Source organism: Malaclemys terrapin, chromosome 3, assembly GCF_027887155.1.
Source record: "Malaclemys terrapin pileata isolate rMalTer1 chromosome 3, rMalTer1.hap1, whole genome shotgun sequence".
In the NCBI taxonomy this organism is placed as follows: Eukaryota; Metazoa; Chordata; order Testudines; family Emydidae; genus Malaclemys; species Malaclemys terrapin.
Window position 1 is genome coordinate 72999397 of NC_071507.1, and position 21804 is coordinate 73021200.

Below are 21804 nucleotides of genomic sequence, written 5' to 3' on the forward strand. Positions count from 1 at the left end.
AAAAGAGACACGATCTCACCCCAGATTAGAGGCATACATAGCACAAAAATTAAATACAGTAGTGTCAATACATGTTCCCACTTGGAGGAGCAACCCTGCACAATCTCCTTCACAAAGAGGATCTGTGTCCCTGCATCCTAGGAAAAGAGAACAGTTACCTCAGCACTACACTAGAGCTACGATTCAAAAAAGATTCCCCGCCCCATTCCTTCAGTCAGTTCCCCTGATTATCAACATCTGAATGTGTCTCTTGCATAAGGACAACATGAGCCTGTGTTGATATATCTTTAACAATCCCAGCACACTTCCTCATCTTGCTCAACAATTCTTTGAGATGGAAATGTTTCCTACAATCAACTGAGGTATGTCTCAAGACAAGGGCAGCTGAGTTTACACAGTGCTGTAAATTGGGGAAATACACCTTAATCTCTACTCCCTGCTTGCCTTTAGTGCTATCCAAAAAGTCACTGATCTCCTTCACCCTGTATCATAGAATCATAGAATATCAGGGTTAGAAGGGACCTCAGGAGGTCATCTAGTCCAACCCCCTGCTCAAAGCAGGACCAATTCCCAACTAAATCATCCCAGCCAGGACTTTGTCAAGCCGGGCCTTAAAAACCTCTAAGGAAGGAGATTCCACCAACTCCCTAGGTAACCCATTCCAGGGCTTCACCACCCTCCTAGTGAAAAAGTTTTTCCTAACATCCAACCTAAACCTCCCCAACTGCAACTTGAGACCATTACTCCTTGTTCTGTCATCAAGTACCACTGAGAACAGACTAGATCCATCCTCCTTGGATCCCCCTTTCAGGTAGTTGAAAGCAGCTATCAAATCCCCCTCATTCTTCTCTTCTGCAGACTAAACAATCCCAGTTCCCTCAGCCTCTCCTCATAAGTCGTGCTCCAGCCCCCTAATAATTTTTGTTGCCCTCCGCTGGACTCTTTCCAATTTTTCAACATCCTTCTTGTAGTGTGAGGTCCAAAACTGGACACAGTACTCCAGATGAGGCCTCACCAATGTCGAATAGAGGGGAATGATCACGTCCCTCGATCTGTTGGTAATGCCCTTACTTATACAACCCAGAATGCCATTAGCCTTCTTGGCAACAAGGGCACACTGTTCACTCATATCCAGCTTCTCGTCCACTGTAACCCCTAGGGCCTTTTCTGCAGAACTGCTGCCTAGCCATTCGGTCCCTAGTCTGTAACAGTGCAAGGGTGTACCCACCCTTCCTATCAAGCTGACCGGCTGGAACATCAGGAATCAGAGAGATCATTGACATTCTCTTCTTCTCCCTCAGACTCCACTGGCTTAGAAGAACATTGAGAAACTACTGTAACATTGAGCCACATTCTCATCATCCATGAAGGAGAGAGATTCTATGAGAGCAACTGGCAAATCTATTTTCCCAAAAAGGGTAGGCAGTGCTGCCCCAAGCTGGGACCCAGCATCATAACTACAGAATGTGGGATCTGGGGCTTGAAGACTCACCAGGCACAATACACACCTCATGTTTGGGTTCTTGAAGCCTAACAGAATCATCCTAACAACAGAAACTACCTTCCCATAATAGGAGAGATCAGACACTAGTGTCTCATTGTGAAAGAAAGGGTGTGGGGGCAATTGGAAAAAAAACTACTTTAGTAGCAGGAGCAACAAGGGGAAAACTTCAACAAAAGACTCCTGGACCCAGAGCCTCTCCTGTACCAAATGTTTCACAAACTGCTCCTGGGTCAGGAAAATCACTACAGATTTACTCAATTGAGAGACAGATTTTATATTAGCACAGTCAGTAACCTTACTTACACTCAGCAACACATCCTCTGTGGTGCAGTAGACATCAGGCACACACCCTCATGCTTGCAGGTCATATCGCTAAGAAACCCTCTCCCCCATGCCCTTCAAGGAAAAGTGGGTGGGGAATGAGCAACCTCCCTAAAACAAAGAAACACCAAGTAACACCAAAACCAAACACTTTTGGTGCACACAGCACATACCAAACACAGCCTCACTCTCAGAAACTCCCACAATCCTGAGAGAAAGTGTGTATTGTAGCGCTAATACTGTTTTCTTTATTAGAATAAAGTTCCTTGTTCAGTGTTAGAAGAATTTTTTTCTCTCTGCGATTCTTTTCCATTGTCACATGACAGGGGGTGTACCCTGTTTCAGCTACTAACAGATGCCGCCATGGTTCAGGGCTGTTGTTGTTATCAACAGAAAAGTGCTGAAATGAGCAGAATGCAAACCCCACAGTTCTGAGTTCTGTTTCTAATTTGAACACATGGTGATGGAGTGGGCCCCATAGCATGCTTAATTTTCTCTAAATTCATTCTGCAATTTCAACTGGATATAGTGTCCTTCTGCATGTCTTGTCCCAAACTAAAAATATATATATGGAGATACACCTATCTCATAGAGCTGGAAGGGACCCTGAAAGGTCATTGAGTCCAGCCCCCAGCCTTCACTAGCAGGACCAAGTACTGATTTTGCCCCATATCCCTAAGTGGCCCTTCAGGGATTGAACTCACAACCCTGGGGCTAACAGGCCAATGTGCAAACCACTGAGCTATCCATCCCCCACACAGCAATGTTGCTGTCTGCTGTTAAACAGTTGCTACATTCTACCCCAGAGGTGGCTGTATTTCACTGGTAGTTGAATTATCAGTACATGGGCTATAAGCCAAATTTCTTGCTGGTGTCAACTGACCCAGCTCCATCAGAAATTGAAGGGAGATACATCAACAATATGAGATCAAGTGTTAGCCCTGATTCAGCCAGGTACCTAAGCATGTGTCTAACTTTAATTTTAAGCGTGTGCTTAGACCCATTGATATCCGTGGAGCTATGCCAATATATATCAGGGAAAAATTTGGATAATATCCTATATAAGGATAATTCAAGTACCACTGATATGAAGCCAGCATAGGGTAGAATTTAATTAATGACACTGTTTGCGTGCTTAAAGATAGGCATGTGATTGCTGAATTGGGGCCTATAGTACTATCAATTTGAGGGTGTTCTGGCATAACTATATAGGTAGGGCACTACCAAATTCACAGACACGAAAATCTCATCATGGACCGTGAAATCTGGTCTCCCCCCATGAAATCTGGCCTTTTGTGTGCTTTTACCCTATACTATATAGATTTCACGGGGGAGACCAGCCTTTCTCAAATTGGGGGTCCTGATCGAAAAGGGAGCTGCAGAGGGGTTGCAAGCTTATTTTAGGGGTGGTGGTATTGCCACCCTTACTTCTGTGCTGCCTTCTGAGCTGAGCAGCTGGAGAGTGGCGGCTGTTGGCCAGGCACCCAGCTCTGAAGGCAGCGCCCCACCAGCAGCAGTGTGGTATGGTATTGCCATCCTTACGTCTGCACTACTTCTGGCGGAGGCTCTGCCTTCAGAGCTGGGTGCCTGACCAACAGCCGCCACTGTCCAACTGCTCAGCTCAGCACAGAAATAAGGGTAGCAGTCCTGCCACACACACATCCTGCAAGAACCTTGTGGCCCCCTCCCCACAACTTCTTTTTGGGTCAGGACCCCTACAATTACAACACCGTGACATTTCAGATTTACCGTATATACTCGTTCATTCGTTTATAAGCCGACCCCGCAAAATGGATAGGTAAAAATAGCAGAAAGTGTATGACACTTTCATAAACTGACCCTATATTTCAGGGGTCGGCAAACTTTGGCTCCCGGCCCATCAGGGTAAGCCGCTGGCGGGTCGGGACGTTTTGTTTATTTGGAGCGTCTGCAGGCATGGAGCCCCTCAGCTCCCTGTGGCCGCGGTTCGCCGTTCCCAGCCAATGGGAGCTGCGGGAAGTGGTACCATGCCTGCAGACTACTCCATGTAAACAAAATGACAATGTATTAGATATTCAATTCAATGATTCCATAGAGTTTAAAATCATCAAATTTTGGTGTTGACCCGTTTATAAGCCAACCCCTGCTCTACGATGTGTCACTTTTTTACCACAAATATTGGGCTTATGAACGAGTATATATGGTAAATAGATGAAATCACGAAATTTATGATTTTGAAAATCCTATGTCCATGAAATTGACCAAAATAGACCATGAATTTGGTAGGGCCCTATATATAAAATCTCATCCCTAAACAACATAGTTATATTGTTGCAAAAACTGTGTGTAGACCAGGCCAAAGGAATAAATATCGTATCTTTTATCCTCATCAGACTAAAACCTGAGGCACCTGGCACTTCTCAATAATTGCTTTGCAAAGGAATAAAACTCCTGTGACCACAAAATGCTCAATTAGCCTTATGACTAGATATGCTGAATGAATAAATATGAATATGTGAGTAACATAAACATTACTAACTGATCAAATAGAACAGACAGCATCTTTCTGCTTTAGAAAGAAACAAGCCAGATAATGAAAAAATAAAAATTATTTACCAAGTCAAACTACTTTTAAATCTTTAAATTCCCCACATACCTTCAAGGATTACAAAAATCTGTGGAAGGTCATTATAGTTATAAAAGAAAAGATTAAATAAGCACTTAAGCAGACATAAATAAAACAGACAGGTTAAAAGCTATTAAAATGAACTTGGGCTGAGGAGAACCCAGTCAAAGTGCAAAGGAATCCAACAGCACCTCAGTTGAATGGACAATGGGATAGAGCAGCACTAGGTACACAGAGTCATGTTGAGTCAGAGGTTATTTTACCATAAGAAGTGCTTAAGTCAGATCAGAGAGCAAAAGAGATTTACTAAACTAAGATTGCTGTAGGAGACTCAGAGCATTTTCTCACTGCCAGGCAAGACATAAGGAAAAAAATCTATGTAGTGTCAATAAGCAAGCTGAATGGGAACTGAGGGAGGGAGTGGTACAATGGATGTTATCAGAGCAGCCTGCCAGGCCGAACATTTTTGCTTCAACTAGTGCTCATCATTTTCTGGGGAAAACAAAACAAAACCAGAAACCAAAAACAAAGTACCAACCATCCATTAAAGTGGAAATGGTATCATTCATGCATGAGGATGATACGGTGAGCTTTGCTCAGTTTAAAGGTAGTTTGGAGAGAGTTGGTCCACAGAGGCAAGCACAAGAGGATCTGAAAGAGAAGTTGTTGAATTTAAAATGTGGGACAGTTCAGCACACTCACTGTTGTGTAACTTGGGAAATAAAGAAAAGAAAGGAAGATAATTTGAAACAGTCACATGAAGGAGGAAATACAGCTGTTCTTGAAGTAACAAGGAAATGTAAGTGTGAGCTGGGGCATAGAGATGAGGAGTGGCCACTGACCAGATGTGCTGCTGGTGTAACTGTTCCAGGTGCTGTCAACCAAGCGGCTGGAAATGCATCTTTGGCTCTAGGCTCATAACTTGATTTCATCCATGGAGAAGAAGATAGGCAATAAATAAAATAATTAACAATAAAGGACCTGATAAATTTCTGCATTATTCCTGTTTTACAGTGGTGCAACTCCATTGAGTTCAGCAATACTGACATAAAACCAATGGTGAATTAAATCCCAGTGTAGTTTTTTTCTTAATATCTCTATTTGAAAATTTTCTCAGTACTTTTATTTCCTATATTTATTTTTCTGACTTTTGACAGAAAAAACCCAAAGTTAATTAAAAAAATTAGTACACCCAAAAGAGACAACTGCTATACATACTGAACAGTGAATGAGGAAGAGTATCCAACAGTCTGATCAATAAAGAGTAACTGCTGAAACAAGTGCTACAGAGGGCACCATTTCAGACTCAGCATTTTCCTGCTATTAGCATACAGGTGTATGCCAGGAACTCTATTTCCCTGCATTTCAGATGCCACGGTGTGCTAAATTTGGGTAAACGGTGACTTTTAATGACAACCAATGCATCTTACTTAATTCAACAGCCCCAGTCAAGTATGTGTCATAGCCTAAATTAAGGATGCATCTAGTATCACGGATACATTCTGTTCTTCCTAATTTTCATAGGCAACTGTGCCAACATGTTTACAGGAAATGTTACAACATCTTCCTGTACCAAGAGAACCCAAAACAACCTATTTATCTGTGTTGACTATACTCTTGTTTAAAGAGAGAGTCATACTAAAGGCACAGGCTTGTCTGTTTTCTCAGACGATAGGACCCTGGCTGCGAAAGAATCCTACCGTACAAGCCACCTTGCCCCATCCTATGAAAGAAAAAGAGCAGCCCCAATATTCCAGCAGGAAGCAGGAGTCATTTCAGTTGCTCTGATGAAATAAATTCAGATTCAGGGAAGAAGTACCTTGGCATCATGGTTTCTTTTTCTGTGTAAATGGCACGATTTGATGCAGATTACAAATGGCTTCCTTTCCTTCAGTAAACAAAAATTGGAATAATAGCCCAAATTCTACAAGGAAACCAAAGCAAACACAGGCAACGAGGACTTTGTCCTGCTCAGTTGACGATTTCACCATTTTGTCCCCCAGGTAATTAGGCTCTGCAAGCTTTTAATTTTACTAGTAAGGGGTTAAAAAAAAAAAAGTCAAGAAAACCAATGTGTTTGAATGTCAAGCATTGCACACAATCACAACCTTCATGTACTCTTAACATTGCAGGTCCTTCAATAAAAGGAAGAAGATCTAAAGGGGCTGTTTTGGGGTGGGTTAGTACAGGGAGGATTTCCCTACAAGGGCTTGGATTGGAAGTCTGATTTTAAAAGAAATGGTAGAGCTGACCACACGGTTGTAAATCCACAGCCTGGAAGGAGGAAAGCAGAAATACAGCGAGCGACTGAAGTGTCTGTAGCTGCAATGTTTGTGGGTTAGATGAGAAACAAGCGCTGAGTGGAGAGGGGGGCGGGTGGAGGCAGGGGGTGGCTGGTGTGATTTGTTTGGTGATCAGAGCCAATAGAAAGCTTAGTCTTTGATGATATCCCCACGCAGTGCCTGAGAAGAGTCAGTGCTGAGCCTCCAGTGTTCCTTTCACATCTGCACCAAAGCTAGCCTGAGACCCTGCAAAGCAAGGCATGCGCTCCTCATTCGCAGTTCTTTTAAATTGAGCTCTTATGGGCATCTGCAGCAGCCTGGTTGAGTCAGAACTGAAAGCAGCAGCAGCAGCAGTGGGAGACTACACTTAATCACTCCATTGGATATATAATAACCTCCAGGACGCAGGGAACTGAAGAAAACCCCTCAGCTGGTTGCAGGTATGGAGATCATCATAGCTTATCTGAAGCAGAAGAATTTGATGTTAGTTACTGCACATTTATAAGATAGTTATTTATTTTGCAGGAATTCATTCCCCCCCCCCCCCCTTAAAGTTCTGTCATTTTCTACTCCTGTTTAGAAAGGAGGAAAAAATACACCTCACCTCTCAACTCATCCTGCAGATTTTGAGGAAACAATACTTAGTCCTGTACTAAATTTGCACAGTGCAAGAAGAATCCCAATACTCAGTGGAAAGAACAGATTGTAGCTTTTCCCCATTTTAAAGTGATTCCGCGTGTGCAATAGTTATATCCTTGTGAAAACTTAACTGCCCAGCTTTAGCACATTCAATTTGAAATGATCTACAGTACAAAGCAAGTAGCAGTGTTATCATTTTAAAGTAATAGCTTACTATTTTCTCAATATTGTATATTGTGCTCATATGTCCTTCATGTGGCAAGTTCCCATGAGGCATGTAACTAAATTAATATGAGCAAGCTATCAGGTGTCTGTAGGTCTAGGTTTTATTTTGAACAGCATTCTGAGATAAGTTAACTGCATGACTTACAAAAAAAAAATCCTTTGGGTATAAGTATCATGAAAAAAAATCCCTAACTGGAACCTGTGCCCCTTTGTACCTTTCTTTCTTTGCTTTGGGTTAATTATGGTTTGTGATTATGAAACCCCATGAGGGATCAGCTCCAAGAACAAATAGTATTATTTTTTTAATAGTCATGAGTTAGAAATATATATGCAGTATTTCCCCCTGCAAATGAGGATTATACTAATACAAACCCATGTCCGTCTGTCTCACAGTGAGATCCTGCTTGATTGTCTGTCTGATAAAGCAATGGAAATGTTTGCATTTCCATAGGTCTGACAAAACTGGAGTCTCAGGTCTTAAAAATTGCAATGGCATTTGGCTGAGCGACTCCTATTATTTTTAGTACAGGTTTGTAAAAGTGGTTATATAACTTTATTTCTGGTGGATTTTAGAGGACAAAATTAACAGATCATAACAAGTTAAACCTTCTGTTCTCAAGAGCCCCCCCAAAAGCTGAAGTTAAAGTCCTGTTGAACACAGTTGGATGAACTTCAGTTTTAACAGTTTAACTGTACAAATAACAGTGGAAAGAGTAGTTTCTATAATGAAAACTTAGATTAGGAATCTAAACAATCCTGTTGAATAACAAGCAACAGGTGCAAGAACAAGCAGAATTCACTCACTGAGCCCTAATTAGCACTCTGCATATCAAACCACTTCAAGGCTACTGCATTCAAAGCCACTATGAAATCAACATCACTTCAGGCTCACTTACTTCCCACCAATGCATATATGGTATATGTACTGTGTTTCTGCAGGGGATTTATTTTCTTCCTAATGTTTAACGCCAAGTAGCAAGTACTGTCCAAAATATTTGCTAAAGCTGTTTGTTGCTGTTGTTGTTTATTATTATATTGTTAACCTTGAAGTATATTTCTTAGAACTTCTTCCTTTTTAAACATTAACATTACAGAGAGGGGGAAATAACAATTTTTTGGTAGCAAAAATAAGTTAGATTACACTATTCATTTCTTAATTTAACAGACACAAGGTTTAGTGGTCAGCGTACTAGGCCGGGATTCAGGACATCTGGGTTCTATTCCAGTTTGTGCCACAGACCTTGGGAAAGGGGCTTAACCTCTCCAGCTCTGTTTCCCCATGGGAATAATACTCCTCTTCTACTTCTTCCATCCCAAGGAAGGGAACATGGAAGATCCCGAATGCAGCAGCACTAGTGTGTTTTCACAGCCCATGAAGAGAGGGTGACTGAGGACGCTGAATGCCCTCAGAGTGTCCAAAGTGAATATGCTATGAGTGTTTTATACATGCTAGAATAGAGAGGGGCTTTGGTGTAAAGATATGGACAGTTTATCCGTGACTTTGTAGATCTGCTGGCAAACCCCCATATGTTGAGTTTGGGGGAGGAATGGGGTGGATTCTATTCTCCCCAACCCTCATAGATTGCCACAGTAACCTCTTACACAATGCTCAGTCACTTGGGCTTTGCACAGGGAAGAGGATTTATCTGTTAATGACAGTTAAGCACTTTGATGTCTTCAGGTGGAAGGTGCTATGGAAGTGTGAAGTATTATGAGGAGGAGTCAAATCTGATCACAATGAAGATAGAAAAGATGCACAAAGTGAAAATCCATTAACCTGCAATGTAGGATGGAGTCCCCTGTATTCCAGACTGATACATTCAGTCACTTCAGGTGCCCTGAGTCACTCCTCCATCCCTCTTTAAGATCTACTTAATTTGCAATGTTTATTACTTTCGAAGGTATTTAAACTATTTTGCTTCTACTGCATCAGATGGAAAAGATTTGAATGGAAAAAATATATCTGAGATGTCCACTGAGCATCCAGGGCAATATTGACTAATGGTGGTGACCAAAGCTAAATCTAGATTCCAGGGATAGAATTTATGAAGGTGTAAACCCACTAGGCACAAATAAACTCCTGCTGTGGTTTTGTTTACCCCAAATGGAGAAAATTTATTTACAAACACCTGGTGGATTCTTGTGGTGCTATAGGTAAGGATTCTGCAGGAAACTCAAAACCGAATCCTGTGGGTCTATGGCTGAATTTGGGGAGCGACACCCCTTTGTGGATCAGGACCCCACTATTCTCCTCCAAAACTGCACAACAGGATTATACATCATGGTGCCATTTGCTTCCTTATTACAGCTGCACATTTTGGGGAGTCAATGTAGGTCAGACAAGCCTTGAGCCCTAGCAACTTGCTGCAGACTCTGGGCTCCCTTCCCAGAGAGCATGGCTACCCCTTGGGTCTTGCTCCACTGCCCACACAGCCTCTTCTTATGGAAGAGTTTTTTGCCAGGTTCGCATAACAGGAGCCTGCAGCTGTCGCAGCTGCCTTCTTCACATTTCCTGTCCCACTTCTGCACACATGTCTCTCCCCAATGTTAAAAGGGGAGAATTTGACATGTATTACTCTGTTCTAAGACTTTAGATGTATTGTTTGGAAGCAGGTAAATCTGTTAGATGACCAGCAATACAATAAGTATTTATTTGAACAGTGATGTCCTGTGTTTGTCTTGGGAGTGTGAAAATGGAAGTTGGGATCATGAGTGGAAGACTGATTAAGTGATTGTTTGTTTGATGCTAGTCATCCTTGGTCCATAGCCAATGGTAGAAGGTGCACTGCTTTTAAATTGTATTGCTGCTCTGTCCTTCATGCAAGATCCTGCTGTTGAAAAGAGCTCATGAGACATTTTTTTTTGGGGGGGGGGGGGGGAGTGGGAGGGGTGAAAAATCTAACCCAACAAATATTGTCCAAAACCCAAAAATACCAATTTAGAAATGTTGAAAAAATTTGACAGAAGACTGAAAATTCTATTCAGAAACGTGCCATGGTGCCTATTGGAAGTTTACTTTGGTTGTCTCATGCCCCCATTCTATCCTATAGTCCAAGATCTCTGGCTAGACTATGTCACTCGTGATGCAGCATGGCCACCCTTCTTTATGAGCTGCTGCAGTGCATTGTGGGGGTTCCTGGCTGTAGCACATCATGGGAGATGTAGTCTGGTTGCAAAGCGTGGATGCTAGTAGAGCGTTGGGGTCATGAGGTCCTCCGAAAAACTACTCCCAGAAGGCACTGTCATGGCATTTCAGATTTGAAAATTTTCAGTTTTCAGCCATAAACCCAAAACATTTTGGTTTTGAGGTATTTGAGGTCTTTTTTTAAAAATGAACACTAGATATTTTCACCAAAAGTTGACCAGCCCTATTATTAGGGGACCAAAACCCTTTTAATCCAGCAGCAGAGGACAGCTGTCATGCTGCAAAATAGTGGGTATAGTCTTTCCTTCAAAATATCTGTATTGTACATGCTGTTCATATATCCTCCGCTATATCCCAGGTGTAAGCTGTACATGTAAAGCTGAGATGTCCATGCTGAGCCTCATAGTTGCCCTAAGATTGCCAGAATGACTGGACTGACTATTCCTAGTAATTATAATTCAGTAATTGCAAAATCATAGACGTTCAAGATGGAACAGCTCTATGACTAGAGATCATCTACTCCATTCCCATTGTTCTCAAAATTGCTGCAGCCTGCTTCAGAGGAGAGAGACCCACTGTGGTCTCACAGGAACTATTTCTTTTTCCATTCTTATAGTGTTAGTCTGCTTTGCTACTTCTGTATGAAAACATAACACAATCTACATTTAAATGTTATAAATGATGTAATTACCTCCGCTACCCTTGCAAGACCATTCCAGAGGCTATTTTCATAGAAAGCCTACTATTTATTCTTCCCTGGTTTGACCCTTTTTTCTTTTTTTCTTTTTTAACATTGGTCTTTATAAGAGTGAGACAGTGACAGGTTATTGCTACGGTACTGGAAGATTTAGCAAAGTCTGCTTTCCCTGGATACTGCATCACCATTGTCATATTAATTTTAATATGCACATCATCTTCTTCAAAGGAATGAAATAATAAACTCCTCTACCATTTCAGATTACTTTAATATCAATATATAGGAGACATTTATTTGAAGAAATTCATCCAGTTATAGGGAAAACCAGAGGAAATTAAGATTCTGATCTATCCAAGTACAGTAACCCTCCTAAAGATCTGTTATCTCTGGTTATATCAGACTTAGAAAGCAATTTTAAAGACAGAAATTAGGATAATTGACATACTCTAAGAAAAGAAAATATAGTATTCACCCCCAAAATTTCATTTTTTGAAAACTGCTTTCTCTAGTGTGTGATCGCCAAAGCACAAATACAACCTTCATACTATGGATTTATCAGCAGTGCAACATTAAAGCTCTCTTCTCTTATAATTTATTTAAACAGTGAGGTGAAAAAGAACACAGAGAACACCCAAGAGCTCATGCTTAGTTGACTTTGTCTTGTACAAACATTGTTGACATGAAAAATATTATTCAACCCAGTGCTAGAACTGTGATTCTGAAGTCTGAGGGAACTTAATCTTATAATCCATTGAAAACTAGCTGCCTTTCTTTGTTTGTATGGAGTTCTATCATGGATTCCAACTCCAAGTTATCCACTATGCTACCTTGCTATAATAATAGCACTTAAGGATAGTAAAGCAATGTCTGATATTTTGCTTTAGCACTAATGAAAGATAAACAGAAGTGTTGTCAGTGTACAATAGAAATAATCCTGACAAGAAACAGTTTTCCCTGGTACAAACGTAAGGCCAGATCTTACTTCTAATGAAGCCAAAACCAGTTGGATTGAAATGAAGCAGAATCTGCTGCCCATAAACATCAGGACACTGGCCAGTCTCCATGTGGATGATATCTGGAAGCTAACCATGTTAAGATTTTGGTTAGCAGGTCAGAGAAGGGTTGTGTCAGAGGAGGCAAAAACTCATATACAAAATACGTACCAACCCAACTTTCTGCTGACCGATGCCTTCAGTCCAGACATGCGCTTCTTATATGACCCACCTCCTTTGTGCCACTTTCTGATCTATTAATGTACTGGGCACCAGCAGCTGGGCATCAGGTCAGAATGCTGGTCCTAGGAACAAGGAGGTGTGTCAAGTGAAAATATAATAAAATATCTTCAAATATTACACATTATTGGGTAGATCCATTAATCAGCCACATGATTTTTATTGGGAAGTTATCATTCAGATTTAGACTAAATGTATCCCTGGTGAAAGCCTATTGCAGTTAGTGGGGCTTACACCAGGGAGAGAATTGACACTTTGGGCCTGATGGTTCACTACTGATGACCAGGGAAGTTTTGGCGTAGATTTCAATGGGAGCAAGTTTGGATCATTTATTCTTCAAATAATGACACTTGCAAAGTTATAGGCACTTTATAAATAACATATGTAGACTCAGATAGGACATTTCCATCCGTCACTCTAAATTGATCCTTCAGTGAAGTCATAATGAAGGATTTATGACATCACAAGCTTATCTGTAACCAAAGACTTTAGATGTCATATACATAGATTACGAAAGAAAACTCATTTTAGTCAAAAATAGCAGGGAGACCAGTGAAAATGCTGGTAAGTCGCAGTGTTTTTGTCTAAACCTTCTCTATTCTGAAATGACTCGGTCTTCTTGCCAGATCACTTAGACAGTTGAACAAATTGCAACCCTTCATCTGAGATTGAAAAGTCAAAGGCAGAAGAATAGCTTCAGATCATGGACATTATAGTCCAAATTCACCTTACTTTTTTAAATGAAATGATACCAGATATGAATTTAGGCCATTGTTTAAAATTCCAAGATAAATTCCACCTTTGTCTATCAGAAATTCATTCTAAACGATGAGAGATTTTTAAATACAAATTGGACCATAATAAATCCCTCTTAGCTTCCTGCATTTAAAAATATCCTCTTCTCCTTGTGTTTCTTCTTTATAGGACAACATTGAGCAAAACACTTTGCCACAGGCTGCTATGTATGATTGGATATGGAATTTTGACCAGGTGCCAATTATTATCCTTTAATCCAGGTATAGCGCTTCAAGCTAGAAAATGTTGACAATTTCAGTGTTTCTATAGTTGCCTTTAAAAGCATTGTATATATTAACACCATTTGGAGTACTTACCGAAAACGACCACTCTGCCCTTTGTAAGAAGTGTCTCGGGTTCTTTCAGTTTAAAATGTAGTATTGTCTAAAAATTAAGTAAGTTTCTTTGGAAAACCGTGTATTGTGCCATTCCAAGTCAAGCCACATGCTGTGCTCATGGTTTTGTTTCAGACAAGTATGATATTGCAGGCAGAATGTTACAGTTGTTTGCCAGAGAGCTGCACTGTGTTTACTAGAAGAGGATTAAAGGAAATTTGAAAGTCAGGGCTAGCTCAGTAGGAAATTGATATACATACATTATACTTGCAGGGACACTCTGCCCAGCTGTATTAGGAAATTCATCATTTTATTTATTTAGCAGTTCGGACTTTATCCTCCTAACCGATATACTATCCATTTAAAACTATGCCAGACTTTAAAAGGTTTAACAATATAAACGTGATTTGCAGCATCTGAAGTATTATCCTGGCATAGCTCTCTCATGTGTCTTAGAATTAGCACTCTCATATAGTAGACTAACCATGCTAGAAAACTCCAGTTTATGGATCTTGTTGCTCTCTATAGACTGTGGTTTAATTCCTGGCAGTGCTGCTTGGGTCAAGGATTGTAGCCACAGTCATAAACAACAATTTTCAGAATCTGAGTAAGCTAGACTAGGGTGTAGGTCCTTGGAAAAGATTTCCTGGAGGAAGCAGGAACAGCAATCTATCTCCATATCCATATCCACAGAGTATTGGCAGGCTGTTCTGTTGGGAAGCAATGGCTGTCCAGCCTTGTAGTTATTAATGATTGTTTTTGTACAACGGCCAATATATGAAATAGAGAGTGAATTCTAAAAAGAAGATAAGGCCATAGGACTTCTTTTCTATTCTCAAATGCACGGTGTTAAGTCCTCAAATGTTTGCATGTATAAATGGGCATAACTTTGAGACTCAGTAAAATGTGATTAGGTAAAATTCCTCAGACATATCGCACATAACTTCCTACATACAAATCAGTGGTGATGGGGAATCCAGAAATAAGATGACTTAAATATAAAATTATTATTACTGCTATGTAGGGCTTTTTCATGTTTTTCCCCCACAATGCCCATGTACTTCACAAATTCAGTAAACACTTGTGTATTACCAAGTTTATTGCTAAGTACCCAAGTTGTCAATGGGCCTTCCCAAGTAGTAAGCACTATTGTAAGGACAGTAGAATGACTGTAGGGTGAAGGCATTAATACCCACAGGAATCTTCGCCCTGATGTGCTGCTTCTGCCCATGGAAAGGTGATTGTCTAGCAAAGCAGCAGCCAGCCAGACTACTGGTTCACAGTGTATGCACTACGTAATGGTGGGAGAAGTCAGGAGAGGGGAGATCTTTTTGGTGATGGACAAATCCCTACTCTTATGGAAAGTGCCATAGTCTCCTTAATGTCCATGTATAGCAGACAGGAAACTGGTGTGTGTGTGTGGTTTTGTTGTTGTTGGGTGTTTTTTTTTTTGTTTGTTTGTTTGTTTTTTTTAAAGCTCTATTCTGAAAATTCCACATGCAGCAAATTGCATGGAAATCAAAGCTCTTCCTTGGAGAACCAGGCCTGAAGAGACCTTCCTCAGTCTGAATATGTCACTTGTACTAAGGAGAAGAATTACCTGATCTAGACTGAGTTCCATGCTCACCTGAAATAGACTCTGGAGATATGCAGAATCTTTGACCAGAGATGATCTTCCCCAGGTAAAGGGGAGGTTTGGGCTATTGATTCACTCTGACTCTGATCTAGGCTTTCTTGTCACAATGGTTGTCAAAATGAATGGTGACACACTGTAGCTTTGTAGAATTCTGGGCCATCAGAGAGGCTGCTAATGGAGATTGGAGGACTCGCTTTGATTTATTAGTGAGATTGCTCAGATGAAGACAAATGTTTTCTGGGACTTGTAGGACCATATTTTCTAGTGCTCAGCACCTGATGTTCTGAATGGGGACTGTTGGGTGCTGTGCATGTTTGAAAATCTGTATATCTAATGTGAGAACATAAACAGGAGATGAGGGAGCCTGAGCACTTTAGAAAATCTGGCTTGTGCAGCTCCACCTGCAGATTAAAAATATAGGCAGCCACAGGTTTCTTTGATTATGATGGAGTGCTGCATATTTGAACTTTTCCATATGGCTGCATTTTCAGATTAAATATAGGAATGGCTGCAATCTGCTCCATTATGTGCAAATTGCAACCCAAGGCTCCGGCGAGTTGCCAGTTCTGCTCCTCCATTTGAACAAAATTGGAGCCTCTGGCTTTATTTACTCATAACTACATGTTTAGCAGTCGGACATGGTTGACAAAAGCTGTTACTGTTGCTGAATGGGTAAGACATAAGGCACTTGAGATGTTAGTCCAATCTTTTTTTTTTTTTTTTTAATAATGGAATTCAGGCATCTTCAAAATCTCCAAGTGTATTAACCCCAGCATTTCCCATGCCGCTATTGGCAGAAAAAGCCTACACAAAAGTGACAAATGGTTTTAGTTTCTTCAATTTTTAGGTACACACAGGAAGACACTTTAAAGTGTGCCCTTGTTGCCAAGAAGGCTAATGGCATTTTGGGCTGTATAAGTAGGGGCATTGCCAGCAGATCGAGGGACGTGATCATTCCCCTCTATTCGACATTGGTGAGGCCTCATCTGGAGTACTGTGTCCAGTTTTGGACCCCACACTACAAGAAGGATGTTGAAAAATTGGAAAGAGTCCAGCGGAGGGCAACAAAAATGATTAGGGGGCTGGAGTACATGACTGAGGGAACTGGGACTGTTTCTTCTGCAGAAGAGAAGAATGAGGGGGGATTTGATAGCTGCTTTCAATTACCTGAAAGGGGGTTCCAAAGAGGATGGATCTAGACTGTTCTCAGTGGTAGCAGATGACAGAACAAGGAGTAATGGCCTCAAGTTGCAGTGGGGGAGGTTTAGGTTGGATATTAGGAAAATCTTTTTCACTAGGAGGATGGTGAAGCACTGGAATGGGTTACCTAGGGAGATAGTGGAATCTCCTTCCTTAGAGGTTTTTAAGGTCAGGCTTGACAAAGCCCTGGCTGGGATGATTTAGTTGGGAATTGGTCCTGCTTTGAGCAGGGGGTTGGACTAGATGACCTCCTGAGGTCCTGTCCAACCCTGATATTCTATGATTCTAAAGAAGTGAATTTTTACAGGAAGTGCTGAGCACCCACGTGTCAAGTGTTTCAAGATGGGCACCAAAAATTGAGGGACCCAGAATTACAAGTAATGTTCGCAAAAGGTGGACCAAAAAACTGGATGTGAATTGCTAGCATGTGGCATATCAGGCTGAGATTATAAGGCATCTAGTGGTTAATAGTAGTCATCCTCATATCCACTTTCAGTTACCTCTGTGATATGAACCTTCAGTTTTTACTAAACCATTTGGGCTTTTAGGTGTACATCTACCGTTCCTGTGCAATTGTGTTCTATGCTAATGTTGCATAGTGAGGTACGTGGGTAGCACTGGAGTTAGCACTGCTTGTCTGATGTACCAGATGTATCAGTTAGCCGCAAAGTTGTTAACAGCGAAGAGATAGCTAGAGCAAAGATTTATACCAAGTCTTAAACATTTTAAGAATGAGCAATGACGATATTTTCCTTGTTATCTAAGGCTCCAGTCCTGTATCAAGATGTGCAAGCACACTTCCCTGTAGCAGTGTGGAATCTGAACCTCAGAAAGATTGTTTGTGGTTAAGACAGAGGGCTGAAAGTCTCTGGCTTTATTCCTTACTCTACTATAGACTTTTTGTGTGACCTTGGGAAAGTTATTTATCTTCTTCATGATTAGTTTCTTCATCGGTAAAATGGGGATCATATCCTATCTTCCAGAGACTTTGTGAGGCTAAATTTATTAATGTTTGCAAAGCACTCTGAGACCGTCACACAGAAGACACTCTTGAAAAGTGCAAACTACTACTATATCTCTGAAAACCACATTATTGATGAGCGGAGTTACTATGAAGAACAGCAACAGAGGTTCAGTGGCCTAGGCATGGAAGCTATTAGGTAAGAGTAGTTTGAGAAGGGACAAATCAAAGATTAGCTTGACCAGATTTTCTGAACAACAAAACAGGTTAATTCTGTGATCTGTAATTTTTTTTAATATAACTTAATTAGTTGCCCTCCAAAGAACTCTCACTCTCCCAGATCTTGGGAGACAGACCAGTCCTCGCTTACAGACAGCCCCCCAACCTGAAGCAAATACTCACCAGCAACCGCACACCATACAACATAAACATTAACCCAGGAACCTATCCTTGCCACAAAGCCCGATGCCAGCTCTGTCCACGTATCTATTCAAGTGACCCCATCATAGGACCTAATCACATCAGCCATGCCATCAGGGGCTCATTCAATTGCGCATCTACCAACATGATATGTGCCAGCAATGCCCCTCCGCCATATACATTGGCCAAACTGGACAGTCTCTACGCAAAAGAATAAATGGACACAAATCTGACAACAGGAATCATAACATTCAAAAACCAGTGGGAGAACACTTCAACCTCTCTAACCACTCAGTGACAGACTTGAAGGTGGCAATTTTGCAACAAAAAAACTTCAAAAACAGACTCCAAAGAGAGATTGCTGAACTTGAATTAATATGCAAATTAGATACAATTAACTTAGGTTTGAACAGAGACTGGGAATGGTTGGGTCATTACACTAATTGAATCTATTTCCCCATGTTAAAATATCCTCACACCTTCTATGGGTCATCTCGATTATCACTTCAAAGGTTTTTTCTCTCTCCTGCTGATGATAGCTCATCTCAGTTGATTGGCCTCTTACAGTTGGTATGGCTACTCCCACCTTTTCATGTTCTCTGTATGTATAAATATCTTCTTTCTGTGTATTCCATTCCATCCGATGAAGTGGGGGTTAGCCCACGAAAGCTTATGCTCAAATAAATTTGTTAGTCTTTAAGGTGCCACAAGTACTCCTGTTCTTTTTGCGGATACAGACTAACATGGATGCTACTCTGAAACTTCCAAAGAACAAACATTCTGGTCCCCTGTAACTATTTAATATGTCATTTAGTCATTTAAAAAAAAAAAAAAGACAGTCCATATTATCATCTACTTGTTAATCGCTTCACTGGGGTACATAGAACATACAAATAGGTAGCCACAACCTGATAGGTAGATGTAAATCAAAACATTTTTTTTACTAAAAAGTGTAGAGGTATGAATATTCATGCAAATTTGCCAGGTTGCTCCACATACCGAATAAATTTCATCCCTATTCAGAGGGCCAGAATAATGTCTATGGATCCCTTAAAACCCATTTATGCACTGTCTTGAAGACTTAAATGTGATTTAAGTTATGTATGTGGCTTATGATGGATCTAAGCACAGTAGAAAATTCCATCCACTATGTACTGATCTGCTCTTCTCCATTATTAAGCTGTTTCTGATCAGATGCAGTCCAAGTCTTCCATTGTAGTTTGTCCTCAGTAGTCGCCTATATGATGCATTTTGTGTGTGTGTGTGTGTGTGTGTGTGTGTGTGCACGCGCGCACTAAGGTAAGTAGTTCCAATATCCAGTTCTCTGTTGTGGTTTTGGTGATGATATAACATTAGTACATAAACTGGGAATAAAAGTAATTGGTTTTTAATGAACTATTGTATAGTGTTTCATCTTTCAGATACTTAATTGCAGGACATTCATACTTCACTATTCCACAAAATAGGGAAATAAAAGGAAGCTCCCAACTGACCATGTTGTGTACAAACCGATAAATTTCAAAATCTAAACCATATTCCTCCCATAACATCTATGTAAAAGCTCAGATTTTAATAGGAATTGCGCTGGTTTAAATCTGGAAAAATTCCATCAGTTTACATGGATTTATTGCAGATTTATACTGGTGTGAGATTGAAATCTAACCCCACATTTGCTTGAGACCAGCATAGATATTTTGAGACATGAAATTGCCCAATGAAAGGCATCATAAGTAGAGGTGGTATAAAGAGCTGAAATTAGCACTTCTGAACTTCATTCTTTGAGAGTCACCTTATTTATAGTAAGATAAATGCACTTTCATCTTTATTTGCATGGAGCAGAAAAGGCATTCTATGGATACACTTCAGACTAGTCATGCTATGTTCTTTCTGGAAATCTCAAAGAATGTTTATTTAAGAGTAGGTTAGGAAAATTAAAGGGACGCACATTTGTCCAAAAATTTAGGTTGTGTGAAACTGTCATTTACAAAAATCAGTATCAGCAGAACTGTTTCAATTTTTTTTATAAATTCAGATGGCTTTTTTTAAGTTAATGACATTCTCTTGCAGTATTTGCAACTCAAACTATCCAATCAGTGCCTGAGAGCCAGAAAATTAGTTGAGAATAAAATCTAACTAAGCCTTGCGTTTTTAGACAAATGAAAATAAATAAAAATGCAAAAAGTAAACCAATGTGAAAACAAACTTGATCTTTTACAGTTCTTAACATTCTAAGAGGTTATTAGTAAGATAATGCATTTATATACCAATATGATTTTAATCTGAGATTGTCCCTTTAGCATTTTAAAATGAAATAAAACTACCCCAGTCACTCATTCACTGATCTCTTGATTCAGAGAGAGGTCATTATCCTAGCTGAATACATTTCCTAGGAAATATCTGCTAGCTGCCACGCACTTCTTTATTTCAAGATGTCTAGCTCGAGTGGATATATAGATTGAACCACATCTAAAGATATGCCAGCTTCCCTGTGGAGGGTGGGGAGGAGGAGGAAGGGAGAGGAGGCATACCCACCACCTGCCATTAGCTCACCACTTCTTTATTAAGATACATTTGATGAGAAAATGAAGTGGGATCCATTACTGAGAGGGCGTGCTTGCTTAGTGTGGGGAAAGAAAACTAACTCAGTTTTAGCTGGTAATAGATTTCAAATGGAGTAAGCTTTGGAAGTATTAATTGTGTGTTTAGTTCTTGGCAGATGAGTCAATAGTGAATAAGTAACTTTATCCCTTAGGGATGATTTAGCTTTGTCACCATTTAGTAACCTTCGTCCTCCTGCTGTGTTGAGACAGAGACTCTGCACATCACGAGAGGATTTAAACAACTATTTCCCTGATACTGAGTCACAGTTAGGGATGGCCAGCTGAAATAAAAGGAATGTTAGGCAGACTTTTTTTTTTTTTTTTTTATATCTGCTTTTCAGACTGCAACTATTTGTGTTGGAGAATAGCTGCAAAGAGGCTGGCTGTACATATGTAGCTTTCACTAGCTCCTGTTACAGGGGTACTTTCTGATACCTGCTAATGGCTTGGATCTTTGGCTACTTTCCCTGTCACATTCCTGTTATTGTTTTTGTTTATAGGATTAGAACCACGTTGCATTAGAGAATCAAGTAGCAAAATCTCACCATCAAAGAATCACTGCAACATCGCCGCTCAGTCTGGGTCACCTTCCCCTATCGGCTTACCTCGTTTACTTAAAATGTGTCTATGAGCCCTGCCTTACATGTGTGTGTCTAACTTCTAATAAAGGCTCCATACGTGGATAACTTAACCAAAGGAGCCTTATTGCTTTTGTGAGGACACAGAATCCTGGATATTCCAGACAGATGCATTTTGATGCTAGCGTATCCTCTGAGCAACGTGTAAAGGCTCAATTTTATGTCTGGTCTCTGAGGGGATGCATGAGACTGGGCAGTGCATAAGGAGCCTTCTTCCCCTTTCTCTCCTCCCCCCTTTCCCCCAGCTTGCTGTCCTGCACAGATTTTTGAGGTGAGCTAGTGATCTGAGAAGGAACAGTGACTGAATGAATGGTCAGGGTGCTAACCTCAGATTCAGTTACCTGCTCTGCCAGAGGCTTCTTGTGTGACCTTGGGCAAGTCAGTTAGGCTCAGATTTTTTGAAGGTATTTGTGTTTCTCCACCCAGTGCTGCAAAGCCTAAGTGACTCGAATGGCGCAGTCCTATTTTCAAAAGCGTCTTTCAGTGAGACATAGGTTCCTGAGTGCTTAAGTCACTTTTGAAAATGGGACATAGCCATCTAAGTGACTTAGGGCATGTCTGCAATACAG

General features: G+C 40.6%; 1 protein-coding gene across 3 annotated transcripts in view; it reads left to right on the forward strand.

Moving 5' to 3' along the window:
- The first annotated feature begins 6920 nt into the window (after positions 1–6920).
- Positions 6921–21804, forward strand: part of GREM2 (gremlin 2, DAN family BMP antagonist) — a 50160-nt gene continuing 35276 nt past the window's right edge. Inside the window, exons 1-2 of one of the 3 annotated variants that reach the window (XM_054022614.1) lie at positions 6921–7152; positions 13575–13666. Coding sequence is in view for 1 of the 3 variants with exons in the window: in XM_054022612.1 (XP_053878587.1) it covers positions 15449–15462 (14 nt within the window). In the remaining 2 variants the exon portion in view is untranslated. Of the gene's footprint in view, positions 7153–13574; positions 13667–15306; positions 15463–21804 lie in introns of those variants that run through there. The other 2 variants (XM_054022613.1, XM_054022612.1) reach the window with 2 other exon arrangements.